The sequence below is a fragment of the Ursus americanus genome, chromosome 11 (assembly GCF_024610735.1).
Source record: "Ursus americanus isolate L20-20 chromosome 11, mUrsAme1.1.p, whole genome shotgun sequence".
NCBI lineage: Eukaryota > Metazoa > Chordata > Mammalia > Carnivora > Ursidae > Ursus > Ursus americanus.
In genome coordinates this window covers 48,914,531-48,933,902 of record NC_142137.1, presented here as the reverse complement: position 1 = coordinate 48,933,902, position 19,372 = coordinate 48,914,531, and the positions used below count along the sequence as shown (strand labels likewise).

Genomic DNA, 19,372 nt, shown 5'->3' with positions numbered 1-19,372 from the left:
CACTACAGATAAAGGACTGGTATCCAAGATCTACAAAGAACTTCTCAAACTCAATACACGAGAAACAAATAAACAAATCAAAAAATGGGCAGAAGAAATGAACAGACACTTTTCCAATGAAGACATACAAATGGCTAACAGACACATGAAAAAATGTTCAAAATCATTAGCCATCAAGGAAATTCAAATCAAAACCACACTGAGATACCACCTTATGCCAGTTAGAATGGCAAAAATAGACAAGGCAAGAAACAACAATTGTTGGAGAGGATGTGGAGAAAGGGGATCCCTCCTACATTGTTGGTGGGAATGCAAGTTGGTACAGCCACTCTGGAAAACAGTGTGGAGGTCCCTTAAAAAGTTAAAAATTGAGCTACCCTATGATCCAGCCATTGCACTACTGGGTATTTACCCCAAAGATACAGACGTAGTGAAGAGAAGGGCCATATGCGCCCCAATGTTCATAGCAGCAATGTCCACAATAGCTAAATCGTGGAAGGAGCCGAGATGCCCTTCAACAGATGACTGGATTAAGAAGTTGTGGTCCATTTATACGATGGAATATTACTCAGCTATCAGAAAGAACGAGTTCTCAACATTTGCTACAACATGGACAGCACTGGAGGAGATAATGCTAAGTGAAATAAGTCAAGCAGAGAAAGACAACTATCATATGATTTCTCTCATCTATGGAACATAAGAACTAGGATGATCAGTAGGGGAAGAAAGGGATAAAGAAAGGGGGGGTAATCAGAAGGGGGAATGAAACATGAGAGACTATGGACTATGAGAAACAAACTGAGGACTTCAGAGGGGAGGGGGGCGGGGGAATGGGATAGACCGGTGATGGGTAGTAAAGAGGGCACGTATTGCATGGTGCACTGGGTGTTATACACAACTAATGAATCATTGAGCCTTACATCGGAAACCGGGGATGTACTGTACGGTGACTAACATAATATAATAAAAAATCATTAAAAAAAAAAAAACACAACCTTTAATGGGATATTTTACAAGGATGAGGCATCTACCCAGTTTTCTCTTGGGAATGCCTGTCTGGCATCTGTGTGCTTAGCGACTTATATTAAAACTGATCAAACTAAACAGAGACTTGGACTAGGATGTCATTTTCAAAAAACCTTAAGAAAACCATCCTGTATGTTAAGCCAATTCAGTGTCATACGGCTAAGAAATGCTTAGATTTCAAGTAGTGAGTATTATTATTATTCTGTTTTTAGTTTTGGGTTGCTTTATTGCATCAGAACACACTTGCTCTGAGATCTTTGAAGTTGACAAGTTTTCTTGGGCCTGAATCAGGATGCCCTGTTGGCTTAGTAGGAAATGGAGCTTCAGTCTTGAGGAGTTTTGATTCTATTTGTCAATCAAAACCCATGAGGTGGGAGACTTTTTCCAGAGCATTTCACTGTTGGTACCATTTGTGGCGGAGATCCAAGGCAAAAGAATTAATTTCCTGAGCGTTTTGAAGCTATCTAAGATGTAGATTGTCATAGAAAGCGTTGTATTTGTCCTAATGCAGTCTTGATAAGTATAGAAATTATGGGGGGAAAAAAAACCCTCGGGAATTTTACACGCTCTTTCACGTGTATTATGTAACTTTCTCAAAGCTGATGCTGGAACTTCCATAGAAATAATTTATCTTCCTAGTGTGAATGACCCCCACACAGTTATCTGGATACGTTGGGTGACCCGGGACTCAGCAGGCAGTTTACTTGGCATCCCAGATAGCTGCGGAGGTCTTTCTTGGGTCTTTCTTTACCTTTGGCTCCTTCAGGTAGCAGTGCATGGCCTGGGTGACATCAGCGGCGTGAACAGCATTGTGATATGGGTTCTGGCTGTGGTAATCCTCTTGAACCATGACTAGGAGGCAAACAGATAACTCAATCAGCTAAAACCCAAACAGGAAGGGCAGACTAAGCTCAGATCTATTGAGGATCCCTTTTGCTTAAAAATATCAGTGTCTCCAAAATGTGCAGCCTGCGGATCCTTTAAAAATAAACGTGGTTTGCAAGCTTGGCAGTTCTACTGGGCTGTTTTTAGTGAAGAGGAGGGGGAGGGCAGACGGGAGAAAGGCTAAAAGGATTTGTGAGGCCCTTGGGATTCCTCACCACCTTCATAAATCACCCCTTTCTGGCGTTCATCAAGGCTTTCATTCATAGGAAAAATAAATATGTAGGAAAAGGACAACTTTATTTCACACTATAGTTTAATTATTTAAGTTTGCTGCCATTTATGAATAATATGCCATAAAAGAGGTTTCCTTTTAAAGAGCCCAAGTAGCATCAGACCCATGATATCCAAAGATCGGTTTAGCACTTGAATAGCAAAGACTGACCAAAGCAAATCGGAGGCTTCTTCAGGCAGAAATTCAAAGTACTGTGTTGACCCAATGGTGAGCTCCTTGGCTTTATTTCTGTTTTATTCGGATTAAGTTAGCATCTCTTGTGTCTTTCCAATGTAAGGACCAGAGTGCTCTTGGAACCAAGTAGAGACACAAGCAAGGCGATTTTGTTTTGCAAATTACGAAGCCATTAGCCTGCTTTAGCTAATAGCCACGGCTTAGGATGCTTAGGATGCAATATATTCGATGTGCATAGAGTGGCCAGATTTGCAAGTGTGGCCATATTTTCTCAGCCCATTTTACGAGTTTAGCTTGAATTCGGGTGCTATTTCTGTCATCAAATCTTTTCATTCTTTATATTATTCTGCGGGCATACACATGTCCAAAGTATCTGTGTTCTCCTTCTTCAGACAAATAAAAATTATTTGGCCCTTTTGTGGCCATTACTTTGCTCAAGAAATCTAAATTCAATTCGCCTGAGGTTATTTGTGTTTCTGGAACTGTGCCATGTTGTAGCCGGTTTCAGAAATTTCTTTTGTGCCACGTATTATTTATTTTACAGGTTTCTAAAAACAATTATATTTAAACTCTGGCTTTCTCCCTTATTATTTGTGTTGGGCAAATTACTTAACCATAAGTTTCCTCAATTTTCTTCTCTATAAAACAGGGATAACAACAGCTTCAATTTCAAAGGGCTGCTGTAGGATGAAATGTGTTAATACGTGGAGATCCTTAGTGCCCGCGTGTGTAAGCTCCATACAAGCCTGCTGGGCATTCCTTCTGCTGCTATCGTGTCACTGCTACTTTACTTTGGAGGCATCAAGCCAGCTTCCAAATTCAAAGCCCAGCCATAGGGCACATCAAAGAAGCCAGAAACAAGCTAAGTGACAGCAGGAAGTTATATGGTGATTAAAAATATGCCCTGGATGATTTGGCAGATAAATAAACATGTGCATTAAGTCCAGTAAGAACTGGGGCTGTTTTTGATAGAGAGTGACGGGGCGGAGTTGAGTGGAAACATGGCGGACTTTCAAGTCAGACAGACCTGGGCTTGGACTGAGGCTCTGCCAATTACAAGTTGTTGACCTTGAGCAAGTTATGAAACCTCTTGCTACTTTTCCCTAACTGTGCGCCAAATGGTGGTGACAACACCCAACTTGCAGAGTTGTTGAAACGGTTAGAAATAACATACGGAGAGCATCTTGCATATAGTGGGCACTACGTAAATGGTAGTTCTTATATTACAAAAAAAAAAAAAGCCTATTGAAGATTTTTCACAACTCATGTCCACATTGGAATTATTTGAGGCATACATTATTGGGGTTTTGCTGATATGTAAGCAGATCAGTAGCTTCTTTAACAGTTACACGCTCTTGATGGTTTTCTTTATGTTTTTTATCTATTGTAAACATAGCTAATCAATTAAATAATTTTTTTCACTGATTAAAATGGGTAAATCGTATTTTAAAATTAAGATGAGATAATTTAAGATTCACTTGAGATCTTCATCTTCCATGCTATCATTCTTGCCACTTTACGTTACAGAATACATGGGCTGCCATTATTCAGGGAGAAGGAGGTAGGAATATGGAAATGAAGACTTACCTAAAAACCTGTGCAAGGTGACCATATCTAACTTGAAATGGTGAATGAGTCCATGGGTATTGAAGAGGTGGCACAGCAGTGTTACCAGGCTGTTTCCTATAGGAAGAGTCACCTGCTTTAGCTCATTTTTATCACCATTAAAATATCAAGATTGACAAAAGAATCCAAAGTTTCTGTAATGAAAGGTCTCTGATAGGTCTCCTAGGGACATACACATATGTGGGTGTGTGTGTGTGTTTGTGTGTATTTTTTAAAGACGCAGTTTAATGGTCACCTGCAAAGTGCCTTAAATTGCTTCCAATTGATTCTTATGTTTACAGAGATATCCACATTCCTTAAGAGTCCGAGCTTGTTCTCCGCATGCAAAATTACCCAAGATGAGATGTGACCATGAGACAGTTTAGAACTAAAGCCAGCAGAGATGCAACACTGAAGCAATAATGACTCGTAAGCTTTTAGGAAATATTATTGCCTAAGGAGTAATGATTTTGAATTTTAAAAGCATTAGAAAATTTATGAAAGACTTTGAAATGGACCAAGATGATGACTGGATGTCTTAGGTGGAAAACTAAGTATTGCCTCAGGACACTCTTCCGGGGCACCTGATTCTGCATTTCTGCAGATCCCATTGTCTTTGAGTTATTTCGCAACTCTCAAAGTTGTAGATAACTGATAGCATTGCAAGCGATTCTCGTCCACAACATGCAAATAAAATCACTCAGGTGAAAATACCGTTGACTTCCTCTTCCCAGGTTTACAGCTGTTAATAAATTCATTTAAGCTCTTCTTACTGTTTATATATGTGTTGTTCTTTGAATTTTCCCGAACCAGTTGCAGCATCTTACTGGCTCTCTAATTAACTGAGTTAGATCTTTGACATATGCTCATCTCATATTCCTATGAGAGTCATGATTATACTCTCTTTTGGAAAAATCCTTTTATTCACAGTTACTTTCATCTACTGGTACCCATTTCTCAGTTGATTTGAGCAAAGTGAAATACAAGCTTGTGGGCTCCATCCCTGTATGACCTAGTTAGCTTTTCACAGTGTAAAGCTTGGCTTCGTGGTCTTAGTCTGTATCTCTCAACTGTATGTCATTTGTCAAGTAACAGAATGGTGAGAAAACCATCTGTAATGACTTAAAGTATTAGCCTGGTATACGGTGGGACATGAGAAGGTCAGCATCTGATATGATGCCTTTCATTGGCTCCCTAAGCCTATCAGCATTTGTTTAATGGCAGTCGAATATGTAACTAAATGTTATTATTTTCTTTAGGAAAGTCTTTATAGGGACCAAGATTTTAAAAGTGAAACCAGTGAGAATGTCTTCTTTCCCCTTCAGCTGCAGCCTAAACTTTCACACTCTGTCATCAGCCAGCGTTTTCCTCCAGTGATGCCGAGCATATCTGAGCAAGACCTGCACGGGCCAGCTTCAGCTCACTCGGTGGAAACGCACAGGCACCTGCCCTATAAGCGTAAGGACTGATCAGATGAGCTTTAGTGTCTCTAGTTTGCACTGACTAAGAGTGAAGCGCCTCCGTTTGGATGTGGCCAAAGTATTCTGTGAGGAAAGAATCTAACCGGTGGTTTCCAAATTCCTTGGGGATCATCAAGGCCAGAAGGAAAATGTTCTGAAGATTCTAAGGCCAAATGCAGTCCTTACTTTTCATCTGAATTAATTTTCCCTTGCCCTGGCCCTTCTTGAGTGGCTGTAGACTTAGGAAAGTGGAAAAAGAAGGGAAAAAGAATAACAGTGTTTGGAAACAGGATTCTTTTGGGTGACTTACCATTTGTCAAGCGATCAAATAAGAAAATGTCAAAATCCCACATTCCCACTTTGGAGAGCATATGCTGAAAAGGCAAATGAAAAACAGCACTCAAATGAATCATACCGGAGACTCAAACATTTACTTTGAGACAGTGAATTAGACAATTAAAAAGTTGAAAATAGTAGCACATTGCTATTTACCTTTGTGGTAAAACAAATCTTGCTCTACGTGCTACTAATAAGAGCGTAAAAGGGACAGGTTCTGGAATCAGACTATCTGATTCAGTGCCAGCCACACCTCTCACTGGCTGTGGGAGCTTGCGCAAGTTCCTTAACCTCTCTGTACCTTAGTTTCCTATTTGAAATATATGGCTGATAATATTCTCTACCTCAGAGGATTTTTGTGAGGATTAAAGGAGGTAATATATGTGGAGTGCTTAGAACGGTGTTTGTATATAATAAGCCCACATAAAATTCAGTATCTGTTAAAATTGTAGTTCGGTAAAGTCTCCACATCACAAACGACTATATCCTTAAGGAGAATGTTTACAGCAAATTTTTGAAAAATGAAGTCAAATGGTTGCTGAGCACATTACTCTGTTCAATGTGTACTAAATGTGAAATGAACCACTCTAACAGATAGGAAACTGGAGTGGGCAATTGAAAATGTTGGGTAATTTAAAGATCTACTGTCCAGTGTGGTCTTATTATCCTATTTTTCTTTTTAAAATACCCCATGCTTAGAAATAGATGGTCTTTAACTCTCAGATGCAAAGCTGTGTTTACTGATGCTCTCCTCACTGTAGCTTCTGCGACTGGCCTTGCTCTCCTCTCAATGCCACTGCTTCCGGTAAGGACCAGCTCACTCTCCTCTTTCTGCCCCTAAATGTCTTCCCTGCATCTTCCAATAAAGTCTAAGGGTCTTGTCATAGCACACAAAGATCTTCCAGCATTACCAGAAAAATGAAGGACTCATAGGTTACCATGAGATCTAGTGTGTGTGAACATTTTATCCGAGTCAATACTGAAGCAGAATCAGGGCTTGATCCCTGATATCCTGACTTGTGAACCACAGTTCTTTCTACATCTCAACGTCATCTCTCTTGAGGGGTGAACGCTTGGAGGGAGGGCCCCACAAGAGTGCTCTGTCACTGATGCCCCAGCTCTGGGAGCTTAGTCTTGCTCTTCTTTCTCCAACCAGCCAAACAGCCAACCAACCAACCAACGAACCAACCATCCAAATGAATTAACCAACAATCATTCACTCAATCTCCGGCCTTGGGTTGTTAGGAGTGATTTTTCGTTCCTTTTTTTAGACCTAAAGTTGGGAATTCGTTCTTCTGATATTACGTGTTGCTTAGTTATTAATACTATACGTTAGTAGGATATATTTCTTAGTAGTATATAGATAACATAATCTTACTTAGCATGTAAACTCTAAGACATTACTTCTGACTTCTGTTTAAACTGTGGTACTTTATCCTGAAATTTAAACTCCTTTGACAGTTTGGGCTAGAGATAACTTGGGAACTTTTTTTTTTTTTTAGATTGTCACATTTTAATTTCAAACTTTGATCAATGAATTGCAAAGATAATTGTAAAATTTGTGAAAATTATTTAAATAAAATAGAAATTATAAAAAGGACTATGCACCGTATTGGTAGACAGAAGTGGAATTAAGAGTTGGTAATTATTGGGTCACTTTCAGCATAGCTATTACAATGAAACAATTCAATGGGTTTAAAGATTTAGTTATTCTCTCACTGGTAGTCGATCAGTCCAAAATTTTACTTTACTTAGTGTTGTGCAAATATGTTCTGCCCATTTGTAAAAATGAAAATAGCTAGCACGTGCTAGGCATGAATACATGAAACAAGTAAGCATGCTTTACCTCGTGTAATCTCTGCATCACCCCTATGAGGTGGGTGTTTCTATTAACTTCATTTCATATTTGAGGAAAAAGTCCAGATGTGTTGATTAACTAGCCAGAGTCACAGAGCATCTCAATGGCAGAAGTTGGACTCCAACCTGGTCCTATCAGCTGAGGTACATGTTCTTGGCCACTGACCTCCTGAGAGGTGACAGAGGGGAAATTAACTCACCCTTGCTTGTCCAAGGTAGTCTTCATCCAGCAGGTGGAGAGGGGCTTGTGGTATAATTCCACGAAGCAGCCTCGATGCATGGAAGTATCTTTGAAAGCTTAACAGTCTTTTCACCTTTTTCTTAGTGCCAATTTCCCCTGAGTGTGTTGTATCTGTGGAAAGTAATCAAATACAGAAGTTATATATTTTAAAAGCCCTATTTTCTCCACTATGTAAAAATACAATGTATTATATTAAACATTTTATTTATTTATTTGACAGAGAGAGAGAGAGCACAAGCAGGGGGAGCAGCAGGCAGAGGTAGAGGGAGAAGCAATTTCCCCCATGAATAGGGAGTCTGGTGTAAAAACACAATGTATTATAAAGGAGATAAACTTAAAATATGCTCTCAGTGCTTTCTTAAATATAGTCTATTTAACTCTATATTTGAAACTGCCTTAGAACAAAAATGACCTTTCTTGTATATTACATTCATTAAAATGTCAAGATATTTCTGAATGTAATTTTAGAAGACATGAAATATATAAATTAAAATCATCATTTTCTTATGAATGGCACTGGTATGGTTACTAAGTGAAATCCACATACTTTTGCGTGCATTTGAAAGGAACAGTTATGCTTTTTTCTATGATATTAAAACCAAGGCTCCAAAATTTAAACCAGGTTCTCATGAATTAAAGGGGCTGAGAATACACTAGCTTAGACATGAGGAAAATGTTTCCTAATGTCCCAGAAACACCAGTGGCAAAGGAATCAAGAATCTCAGTACAAAGGTGACCTAGATTTTCCTGACAAGAAGCAGGGAGGGTGTCTACTTTCTAATGGAGTATATTCCTTTTTTACTAGTGGCCAGGAAAGTCTGACCTTGTCAGTAGAGATATTTTAATACTCATGTCACATGTGCCTTTCAAAACTTAACTGTTGACATCATGGTGATTGTCCAGAAATACCCCAGGCACATTATTTGAATGCCTGTCAAGGCACGTCCTATCTCAGCTGAAATTCTATGAATCACTCCGGGGCCACCTGGAGTGGCATCCGCTGCCCATTTTGAATCTGGAGTCAGTTCAACAGTCCACTAGGAAAAGGTAGAGTTCATAAGTAAATAAATTTTGGATTCTTTCACGCTTCCTCCTATCTCCTCTTCTTCTCTAGGGAACCCAGAATCACAGTGGATAGAGAAGCAGAGGGAAGCAGTGTGGCCCTCCCTGATGGCAGTGACTGACCAAAATCAGTTTGTCACTCAGGTTGTATTATGCATGCAAAGGCTTAATCCAGGGCAGGCAAAACCCCCTGTTCTCGGGAAATCCTACCTGACTTAAATGTCTTCTGTTTTTAAAATGGATCTAAAAAATGGATCTAGATTTCATGTGTGGAAAGAGGCAAACATACACCCAGAGAGAGGAGTGTAACTGAAGTTGGGTGTTAGGCACACAGCCAAAATAAAAATGGTGTACGTGGGCTCAGTTCTACTGGTGGGTTCTTACTCCCTTTCTATCAATTTATCAAGTCAAGTACAGAATAAAGCTGTTCATTCATTTATTTAAAACATAGATGTGCAGTGAGATCCTTCGGTTCTAAATCCTCCAGCGAGCAAAACAAAGATCCCCGTACTCATGAAGTTTACGTTCCAGCAAAGAAACGTGCAATAACCAGTAAACAACAAATAAGTAATTTATTAAAAATATGTTAGAAGGTGGTAAGTGCAATGAGGACAAGCCAGAAAAGCTGAGAATGAGGGACCAGGCATTCTGTGGCTGGATAGTCAGGGTGGGGCTCCTCAGAGGGTGCAGTGTGATCGAGTGAAGGAAACGAGGAAGCTGGCCAAGTAGATATCTGGGGAAATACCTTCCGTACAGAGGGACCAGCTAGAATGGCCCTAGGGTGGGAGCCGGCCTGGCATGCTGGCATGTGGGAAGAACAGCAGGAATTCCACGTGGTTGGGAAGGAGAGGAAGAGGAAGGAGTAAGAGATGAGGTCTCAGAGCAAAGGAGGGCATGAGAATTATATAGGGTCCTGTAGGTCATTGTAACCGCTTGGGCTCCACTCTGAATGAAATAAGGAGCCACTGTAAAGGTTGGGGTTTTTTTGCTTTTGTTTTTTTAAAAAGATTTTATTTATTTATTTGAGAGAGGAACAGAGAGACAGAGAGAGCATGAGTCGGGGGGGGTGTGGAGGGGCAGAGGGAGAGGGACAAGCAGACTCCCTGCTGAGCAGGGACCCCCCTCCCCCATGTGGCGTTCGATCCCAGGACCCCAAGATCATGACCTGAGTCAACGTCAGATGCGTAACTGGCTGAGCCACCACCCAGGTGACCTGCCACTGCAAAGTTTTGAGAGAAGAGTGATATGATCACACTTACATTTAAAAAGCGTCATCCTGTGTGGCGAGCAGATTGTTAGAGAAAGCTTTGATGTAGTGAGACCTGCTAGGAGGCCCTTGAAATAATCCAGGCAAGAGATGATGGCTGCTCAGACCATGCGGGAACCAGTGGAGGGACCAGAAGTGGAGGGAGGGAACTAGAATATATTTTGGGTACCTCCAATTTTTTGCCCTAAGTAACTAGGAGAATGGAGCTGCCATCACCTGAGATGGGAAAGCCACAGGTGGGCCAGGTGTGGGGTGGATTTCGGTTTTGCACATGTTGAATTTGGATGTCTAGTGGGAATTCAGGCAGAGATGTCAGATGGAAATAAGTGGATATAAAACCCAGAGCTTGAGGAAGAAGGCTGGGCTAGAGATACAAATCTGGGAGTTGTCAGATGAGATTACCTAGGGAGTGAGCATATATAAGATGAGAAAAGTGTGAAAGTCTGTGTTCTCTATACTTTGAAAGAGTATAGAGAAGAGCAGAGAAAAATCAAAGGAGACTGAGGAGTATCCACTGGGGATGGGGGGAAAACCATCATTTCCCAGAAGCCTAATGAAGACAATGTTGCAAAGAGGAAGGTGAGATCCTCAGTATTGAATGCTGTTAAAGTACAACAAAGACTGAAAATTGACCACGGGTATATAAATTTGTCAAAATTCACTGAACTATGCACTTAACAGAGCACATTTTGTTCTATGCTAGAAGTGACAACACCCTAGTCACACATCTAGCACCCAGATTTTGTTTTTAAAACACAATTTCTCACTAAAAGAAACCAGACCACCTTGGCGAAATGGCCAAGTCTAGGACTGGGGCTGGCAAAGTACAAGAAGAACTACAACTTCTTGTCGTTCGGGAAGGTAAGAGAGGGCTCGAGAAATGATGGGGTCTTTACAAAATGACAGAGGAGATGACTTGCAGGATTCCCTCTGAGCAAATATGGGAAACTTTGAGCATCAACATGAATAATGGAAGAGTCGATTATAAACCACTGACTGAAAGTAGAATCCATGAGTCCATACTGATGGTAAGTAAGCAAGTAAGTAAATAAATGAGAAGGGAAAGCTCTTTCTTACAGGGAGTGTCAACCCATAATGCAGAACTAATAGAGTTAGAAAATTACCATTTTGAAACTTTTTTTTTTTTTTTTTTGAGAGAGAGGTGGGGAGAGGGTGGAGGGAGAGGGAGAGAGAGAATCTTAAGCAGGCTCCACATCCAGCACGGAGCCTGAGATGGGGCTCAATCTCATGACCCTGAGATAATGATCTGAGCAGAAATCAAAAGTCGGATGCTTAACCGACTAAGCCACCCAGGTGCCCCATCATTTTGCAACTTTTATAGTGGTAACTGCTTTGGGCCAAAATCACTGATGGACACTAAAACTATTCAGTGAAAGTTTAAAAAACAACAGGATAATTTATAGTATTAAAGTATCTCCCCACAGAGTTACTAATTGAAAAGGAAAAACTGCATAGTTTTTAGTGGACAGATGTAGAGGGGGCACCATCCTCACTAAGTAAGCAAAGTTCACATCCCCAAATGTGATCCTGGATCAGGGGAAAATTTCCCAAAATGGCTTTATTAGGATAATTTGTGAAATTTGGAAACGGATATATATATATATATATATATATATATATATATATATATATATATGATAGTCAAATTCTGTTTATACATTTCTTGAATTTGATAATTGAACTGTGGTTATGCAAAAGAAGGCTCCTGTTCTTAGAAAATACATGCTAAGGGGCACCTGTGTGGCTCTGTTAAGCGCTGGCCTCTTGGTTTCAGCTCAGGTCATGATCTTAGGGTCCTAAGATTGAGCCCCGCATCAGGCTCTGGGCTGGGTGTGGAACCTGCTTGGGATTCTCTCTCTTCCTCTCCCTCTGCCTCTCTTTCTCTAAATAATTAATTAATTAGTTAAAAAATAAATTTAAAAAAAGGAAAATACATGCTGAGCTATTTAGGGATAAAGGGACATGATGTGTACAACGCGTTCTCAAGTGGTTATGAAAAAATATGTAGCAAAGACAAACAGGGCAACATAATAATTGGTTTCTCTGGGTAAAGGGTATATGAATGTTCTATCCTTGAAAATTTTCTGTAAATTTGAAGGTGTTTTATAATAAAGAGTGTAAGAAGAGAGAGAATGAGAAGAGAAACATCAGGCAACAGTATCAAATGTAGACAACCCAAGGAGTTTTGCTACATAGGGAAGCAAAGAAATGTTGGTGATGGTTCTATGCAGAATTATATAGAATGGAATCAAGTGTGTCAAGTAGATGAAATGAGCCAAGTAAATGAAACGAGTTATTCCTGTGTTGTGTAGAAATCTAATAAGAAATTACCATACAATGATCTATTTCTTTTTTAGCCTTCTATGAAAATTTCCCCATTCTAAAATGCTAAAAGAAAATCCCTTATGTAGCTGTGAGTATTAACATAACAGAATCAGAAGTAAACAAGATAAGCCTGAATGATGGAAATATGCCACAAACATAGCAAATTCAAATTAGTTGACCCTTGAACAATGTGGGGGTTGGGGGTGCACACCCGCTGGGCGGTTGAAAATCTGCATATAACTTTGGACATGTCAAAAACTTACTTGAGAATAGCCTACAGTTGACTAGAAGCCTTATTTATAACACAATTACTGCGTATTTTGTATGTTATGTGTATTACATACTGTCTTCTTACAATAAAGTGAAGTAGAGAAAAGAAAAAGATAATGAGAAAATCATAAGGAAGAGACAATACGGTACTGTATTTTTTGAGAAAAATCTGCATGTTAGTGGACCCATGTAGTTCAAGGTTTGTGTTGTTTAAGTATCAACTGTATTCCTTTGCAAACTTCCGTTCAGCTTGCCAAGTGGTGTAATACTTCAAATAGATTCATAGGTAAGAAAATGACAAGTTACATAAAATAAATATAGATGATAGGAAATAATGGTTTCTATTCATTAAAGCTACTAGATTGCCTAAAATATTGCTAATCTAATGATGCTTTGAGCTGGAGGTATTGGTTTCTTTTGTTTTGTTTTCTTTTGTTTTTGAGAGACAGAGGGGGAGCAGAAGAAGGGGGAGAGAGAATCTTTTTTTTTAAGAATTTATTTATTTATTTGAGAGAGAGAGAGAGACAGAGAGGCCAGAGGGACAGTGAAAGGGAGAAGCAGACTTCCCACTGAGTTTGGAAAGCCCAATGCGGGGCTCCATCCCAGGACCCTGAGATCATAACCTGAGCCAAAGGCAGACACCCAACCCACTGGATCACCCAGGCATCCTGAGAGACAGAATCTTTTTTTTTTTAATGTTTTTTTTATTATATTATGTTAGTCACCATACAGTACATCCCTGGTTTTTGATGTAAAGTTCGATGATTCATTAGTTGCGTATAACCCCCAGTGCACCATGCAATACGTGCCCTCCTTACTACCCATCACCAGCCTATCCCCCCTCCCCTCTGAAGCCCTCAGTTTGTTTCTCAGAGTCCATAGTCTCTCATGCTTCATTCCTCCTTCTGATTACCCCCCCTTTCTTTATCCCTTTCTTCCCCTACCGATCTGCCTAGTTCTTATGTTCCATAGATGAGAGAAACCATATGATAATTGTCTTTCTCTGCTTGACTTATTTCACTTAGCATTATCTCCTCCAGTGCCGTCCATGCTGCCGCAAAAGTTGAGAACTTGTTCTTTCTGATAGCTGAGTAATATTCCATTGTATATATGGACCACAACTTCTTAATCTAGTCATCTGTTGAAGGGCATCTCGGTTCCTTCCACGATTTAGCTATTGTGGACAATGCTGCTATCTGAGAGAGAGAATCTTAAGCAGGCTCCGCACATAGCCCAGAGGCCAATGGGGTGGGGGGGCGGGGCTTGATCTCATGATTCTGAGATCATGACCTGAGCTGAAACCAAGAGTAGGAAGCTTAAATGACTGCGCCACCCAGGCTGGAGATAATAAGTTTTAACTTAGATCCATTTTGCCCTTAAACCAAAGAAGAAAACAGCAAGAATCCCTTCTTTCCCACCTACTGTCTTCACTCTGTGGTCAAACAGGTGATAATCCACCAACATGTCAGAATGTAGATCTTTTTTGATCTTTACTTAAATTTTTGATATGTTTGGCCTTCATTTTTATTGAAAGATATTGCTTTAAAATATGGTATACCTTGATCACTGAGTTATTTGGCACCATCTGCAATCTGGAGTATTAAGTAAGTGTCTCACCGCCCTGGTTCCCACCCCATCTTGCATCTTTGGTGCACGAGCTCAGATAATGTCAAACGCGTTCAATGTTAAAATAAATCTAAACAATAAAACCTTCTCATGGTTAATTTTTAATGGTAGTCTGTAGGTTAAAAAAGGGTAGCATATAATATTATTCATGGTGAGGATTTTCCAAGTTTTGGGAACAAATTGGTTATTATGAGGTATAGTCTTTATTTGTGCAATTTCAATCTTACTGTGATGGGCAGGCAGATATCTGCCAAGCGGGTGGCCAGTATTTTCTAAATTACCAAGGCAAGCCATGACCATGCCATTTAGCACTTGTACCTGGGTTATTCTTTAATTGACAAGAAAATATTTTAGAATTGATGTTGGATAGCCATTTATGAAAATAATAGGGTTTAATTTTCTTATTTAAAGACACACAAAAAGCTAAATGAAAAAAGCCTCAAGCTAGCATTCTAAAGGGGAAGAATATTCCATACTGCAAGAAAAATAAATTTATTTAAAACAATATTAATAACTCATTTATCAACTGTCATTTAGGGAGCACTTGGTGCTACGTGAGATCATGACACACTAGGATATAAGCTGGAGGTATGGTTGGGAGAAAAAAATCCACATAAGGAACAATTCATGAATAAATTGCCATGCTGTATGCTAGTCCCAGGCACTGCTTTTTGACAGCATGTTGTGCAATTATCAAATAAGATTGGATAGTGTGTTTTCAAAAGGGCTCTCAGTGAGTAACTAGAGTGTTTACTTTGATAGTTAGGGGTATAGTGATATGCGCATCTGAATAGAAATTTAAATTAAATGTAGTTAGGCTACATTTTACAGATAGTTCAGCTAAATTCAACTTGCGAAAATTTAGAGAGTCTTAGCAATGTGCCTAATAATGTGATTTAATATCTTTATATAATTAAAAAGTCATTATTTAAAGGTATTCACAGTTACCCTAGTGGTACTTTTTGTTTGGATTTTGTTGTTTATGGGCTTTCGGTCCCCGAATTTTCATTAGCAACAGTTATAAAATGGTGTTCCAGAATAGTTTCATTGCCTAATCTATGTGCACATTGACCTGGACTGTGAAATTCATTTTCTGCTCCCTTGTTCTTTTATAAATTTCACAAATATGTACATATTAACACATTTCTGCACTATTTAGACACTAATTTTGGGTTATGAAGTTTATGTTGGCACTGGTGATATGGTAATTCTTAAATTTTACTAGTTGGGGTTGGCTTAAATACAAAAAATGTTAATAAAAATTATTTTCATTTTGAGTACGTTCTTTATGGCATATTCTCTTTATAGGGGCTGATAAATTTTGGTACGAGGAGAAACATTAAACCCAGAATAAATATCTAGGAAAAAAAATCTATAAGCATACCCACTATGATGAGGCTGTTCCTGTCAAGGGTATACCTGGTTTTTTCAGCAAGGCCCGTAGCAACTGTTTCCTGAATTTGAATAGCTCGTAATTGGTGCAGAGGGAGCGCAGGTGATACTAAAACAAAGAATGCCTTTGTATTTAAGTAAGCAGAACTTCCCTCAAGCAAACGTGGAGACCCAACTCCATAAATGTAATATTAATACTTTCAGAGCATTAATTCACCTTCTTTTTTAATTTTTAAAAGATTTTATTTATTTATTTAAGAAGAGAGAGACAGAGACAGTGTGAGCTGGAGGAAAGGAGAAAAGAGACTCCCCGCTTGATCCCAGGACCCAGGGATCATGACCTAAGCCAAAGTCAGACGCTTAACCGACTGAGCCACCCAAGCATCCCAATCCATCTGAATCTTTTAAATAGTGTGTTACTAATCCATGCCCTACTCTGATAATTATTGTATTCATAGTTATTACAATACCTATGTTATATAATAATTATAATGAAATTCTTTGCAGGGTTAGTGGTTATTCATTTGCTTTGTTTATTCTTCTTTTATAGGATTTTTAACATGTCTCGTATTATAGAGTTATTGGTATAAATAACTTACTACCCTCCAAGGTCAGAAATCATCTCATCAAACTTTGTTAATTGTAGTGGAAGCCCTGACACCTTTTAATAAATTCTGTTTTGTTTTGGTAATGGCAAGTGCCTGACTTAAACTGTGCTTGCGGGGCAGGGCATCCACTTCAAAGGGGCACCCACTTCAAAGAAGGCTATTCCAAATAAACACATTGCCAGCCTCCCGACTAAATAAAGAGCCAGGTCACCTCCCTCCTACTGAGGCTCCTTTGTTTTAGAATCTTGGTTGATTTCGATAACTAACCCTGTAGGCCATTTGTTTTTTTCACTTCCTGTGCTTTAAATTCCCACTCTTATGTTTTAAATTCACCAATAAAGAGTGAGTCTGCAAAACCCTAGGTCCCCACCCCCGATCCCAATAAAAGAGCCCGGCCTTGCTCACATTCTCTCTCCCTTTCTACCCATGACTTGGCTGTGTGGCCCCAGTCGTGCCGTGCAATTTCCAGGTCCCGTAAGTAATAAGCCTTTATTTTTTTCAAAGTTTCTTGATGGTTATGGCTGAAGGGTGTCTTGCAATCATAATAAGAACCACAAGTGTTGGTCCAGCCACGACATTAGTTACTGAAGGGCTGAGACCGGCACACAACAGTAATCCCTTGTGTTGAGTGCATAACCCTGCACATAATGGAAACTCCATGCAAAATTTGTGGATTTAATTTGAATAAATTGTCTCTGCTTACAGAAATATCATCATCAAATGCCATTTTAAAATAATAAGCCAATTTATAAAGTGCAAGATGCTAAAACTTATGTTAGTTTTGAAATCATTTTCTCAAACCCTCCAATGGAGTTCCAGGGCCCAGATCCTTCTGCCACCACTCCTTGCTGTGATCGATTCCCACTCTAACACCCAACTGTGCCCTGTATGATTGCAAATTCACTCTTATTTACACGTCTGATGCTCTAATTAGGCTGTGAGGTCTTGGAGGCCAGATTCCTGCTAGTTTTCTTTGAATTTCCACAATATCCTGCAAGTCATTGATGGTAAACACAGGATGACGCACTCAAAAACTTTTTTGTGTCTGTGCACCACTTCCAAGTTCAAGAAGTCTTGGAGAAATCAGGATGAAATTCTAGTTTTAAATGTGTAGCTCTTAAAAAGATGTGAAAAAGTGAATTCATTTGATTTTAGGTGTCGTGTGCACAAATGGCAGATTTTTAGCACAGCTCTTTCTCCCTTCCTACAAATTCTCCTAGATCAGGGTTCAGGGTCCCTGCAAAGTTAGAAACAGTGGAGTTGTCCAGGATGGCAGTTTTCTTGAAAAAACACAGGATTTTAAGAGTGAAGCAACTTATTCTAAGATGCAGTGGCCCTGTAGATACGATTTTAAGTTAGACTACTTTAAAAGGTGAAAAAAAGGATTTTGCATATAAAAAATAATATTGGTGGATGTCTAAAATGTACAATGTGGACTTGTAGTCTTCTTGACAAGGTGCTAAAGATACCGGTCTCTGCATAAGACCAGTACTCCTTTCAGCATATTAAAGACTACGATTCATTTTCATGTGCTTTTAGCAAATTTCATAATTTAGACTTGGCTGTAATGACTTCAGCACTCAAATTCCACCTTTTAGAATTTAGCATCTCTAAACATTAAAGTCTGCATTTATTCATAAAAAGAACTAGCTGCCAAAAAGCCTTGTAAAATACATTACTATTTCTATCCCAGTCTTTCAAACATCGTCCGTGGTCATAAATGGCCATAGTTGTTTATTTCTTCCTGTATATGTTCCCAGCACTCAGAGAATGGTTGGTAGGAGCTGATGACAACCCAGGGTATTATCTGGCTTGTAATATCACAGGTGGAGACTGCACTTTTTTAAGACATGGTCATTACAAATGACCTTTGAAACCCTGAGCAGTTGGATTGAGATAAAATACAAATTAAATTCCTTAACATCTAGGGCCTTTTCCAGGCTTTGTCTTTAATAGGAAAGTAAGAAAATCAGTCGTGATACCAAAAAGCTAATAAACAAAAATACATATAACATAACATCAACAACAACAATAACAAAACACTGGGGGGAAAAAAGGAAAGAAAGAAAGGAAAAGAAAAGAGACTCAAACAAAGTACATCATCACCTTAAAATGTAACTTGAAGGTGGGAAATCAATTTGAGTTAAAAGCAGCTAGGAAGTTATTTTAAGTTCTCTAAAATCAGGTCTTGAAGAGAGGTGTTTCAAAGCCCCATGTCATTAGCTCTTCTGTGTATGACAAATACTCACGACTTCTTGACAGCTGTCACTAGAAGAAGAGCTTTACTTCAACACTGCCACAGAGTGGGCGGAGGAGGCGGAAGAGGAAAGTCGTCTTTAAGACAGGGTAGATTGTTTCTCTAGTTCTACTTTTTAACATGTTTATTTTTTCAATTGCCATTTCTCTTTTATGTTCTTGACAGTGAAGAGGACACACCAGAGTGACTGATAGGAGTCACAGAATAGAGTGAACTCCTTCCCCACGTCCCTGTCCCCACACCTGCTGCCCCGGCGCTAGGATATGTGCTCAGAAAGGATTCATGAGGGTCAAATGCTTGTCCTCAGCCACACAACACACTGGTGTTTGCCAAAATGTGCTGCTTTGAGCCTGTTGCTTTGCCTACTGTAGAATCCATTCCAACCCAATGGCTATGAATCTCTAACTTACAGGGCGCAGGGATGGTTCGAAAACTATTATTTCCTTTTTGTAAGGAGGGGGAAAGGCCTTAAAAATAAGCTCTTAAGACTTCTTTGGGCAATAGAGAGGTTTTTCAAAATCCCAGTTTGAATGAAATTTAAATGAATTAGTAAGAAGCCGATCAAATTTCCTCAGTCTTAAAGAAGAAGTACGCGCCAGGCACAATGCGGTTTTATTGAACCCTCCGCTTCTCAGAGTTTGAAATGTTTAGCAAATCCTGAGTTTTGA

General features: G+C 39.3%; 1 protein-coding gene across 3 annotated transcripts in view; it reads right to left on the bottom strand.

The window, feature by feature from the left end:
• The window catches only part of PDE7B (phosphodiesterase 7B), a 319,969-nt gene that overhangs the window by 36,290 nt on the left and 264,307 nt on the right, over nucleotides 1-19,372 (bottom strand). For all 3 annotated transcript variants that reach the window (XM_045814715.2, XM_045814716.2, XM_045814718.2), the window contains 4 exons: nucleotides 7,836-7,987; nucleotides 5,753-5,816; nucleotides 3,965-4,060; nucleotides 1,778-1,878 (listed from right to left, as the gene is read on the bottom strand). In XM_045814715.2, coding sequence (XP_045670671.1) covers nucleotides 1,778-1,878; nucleotides 3,965-4,060; nucleotides 5,753-5,816; nucleotides 7,836-7,987 — 413 coding nt within the window. The remainder of the gene's footprint in view (nucleotides 1-1,777; nucleotides 1,879-3,964; nucleotides 4,061-5,752; nucleotides 5,817-7,835; nucleotides 7,988-19,372) is intronic.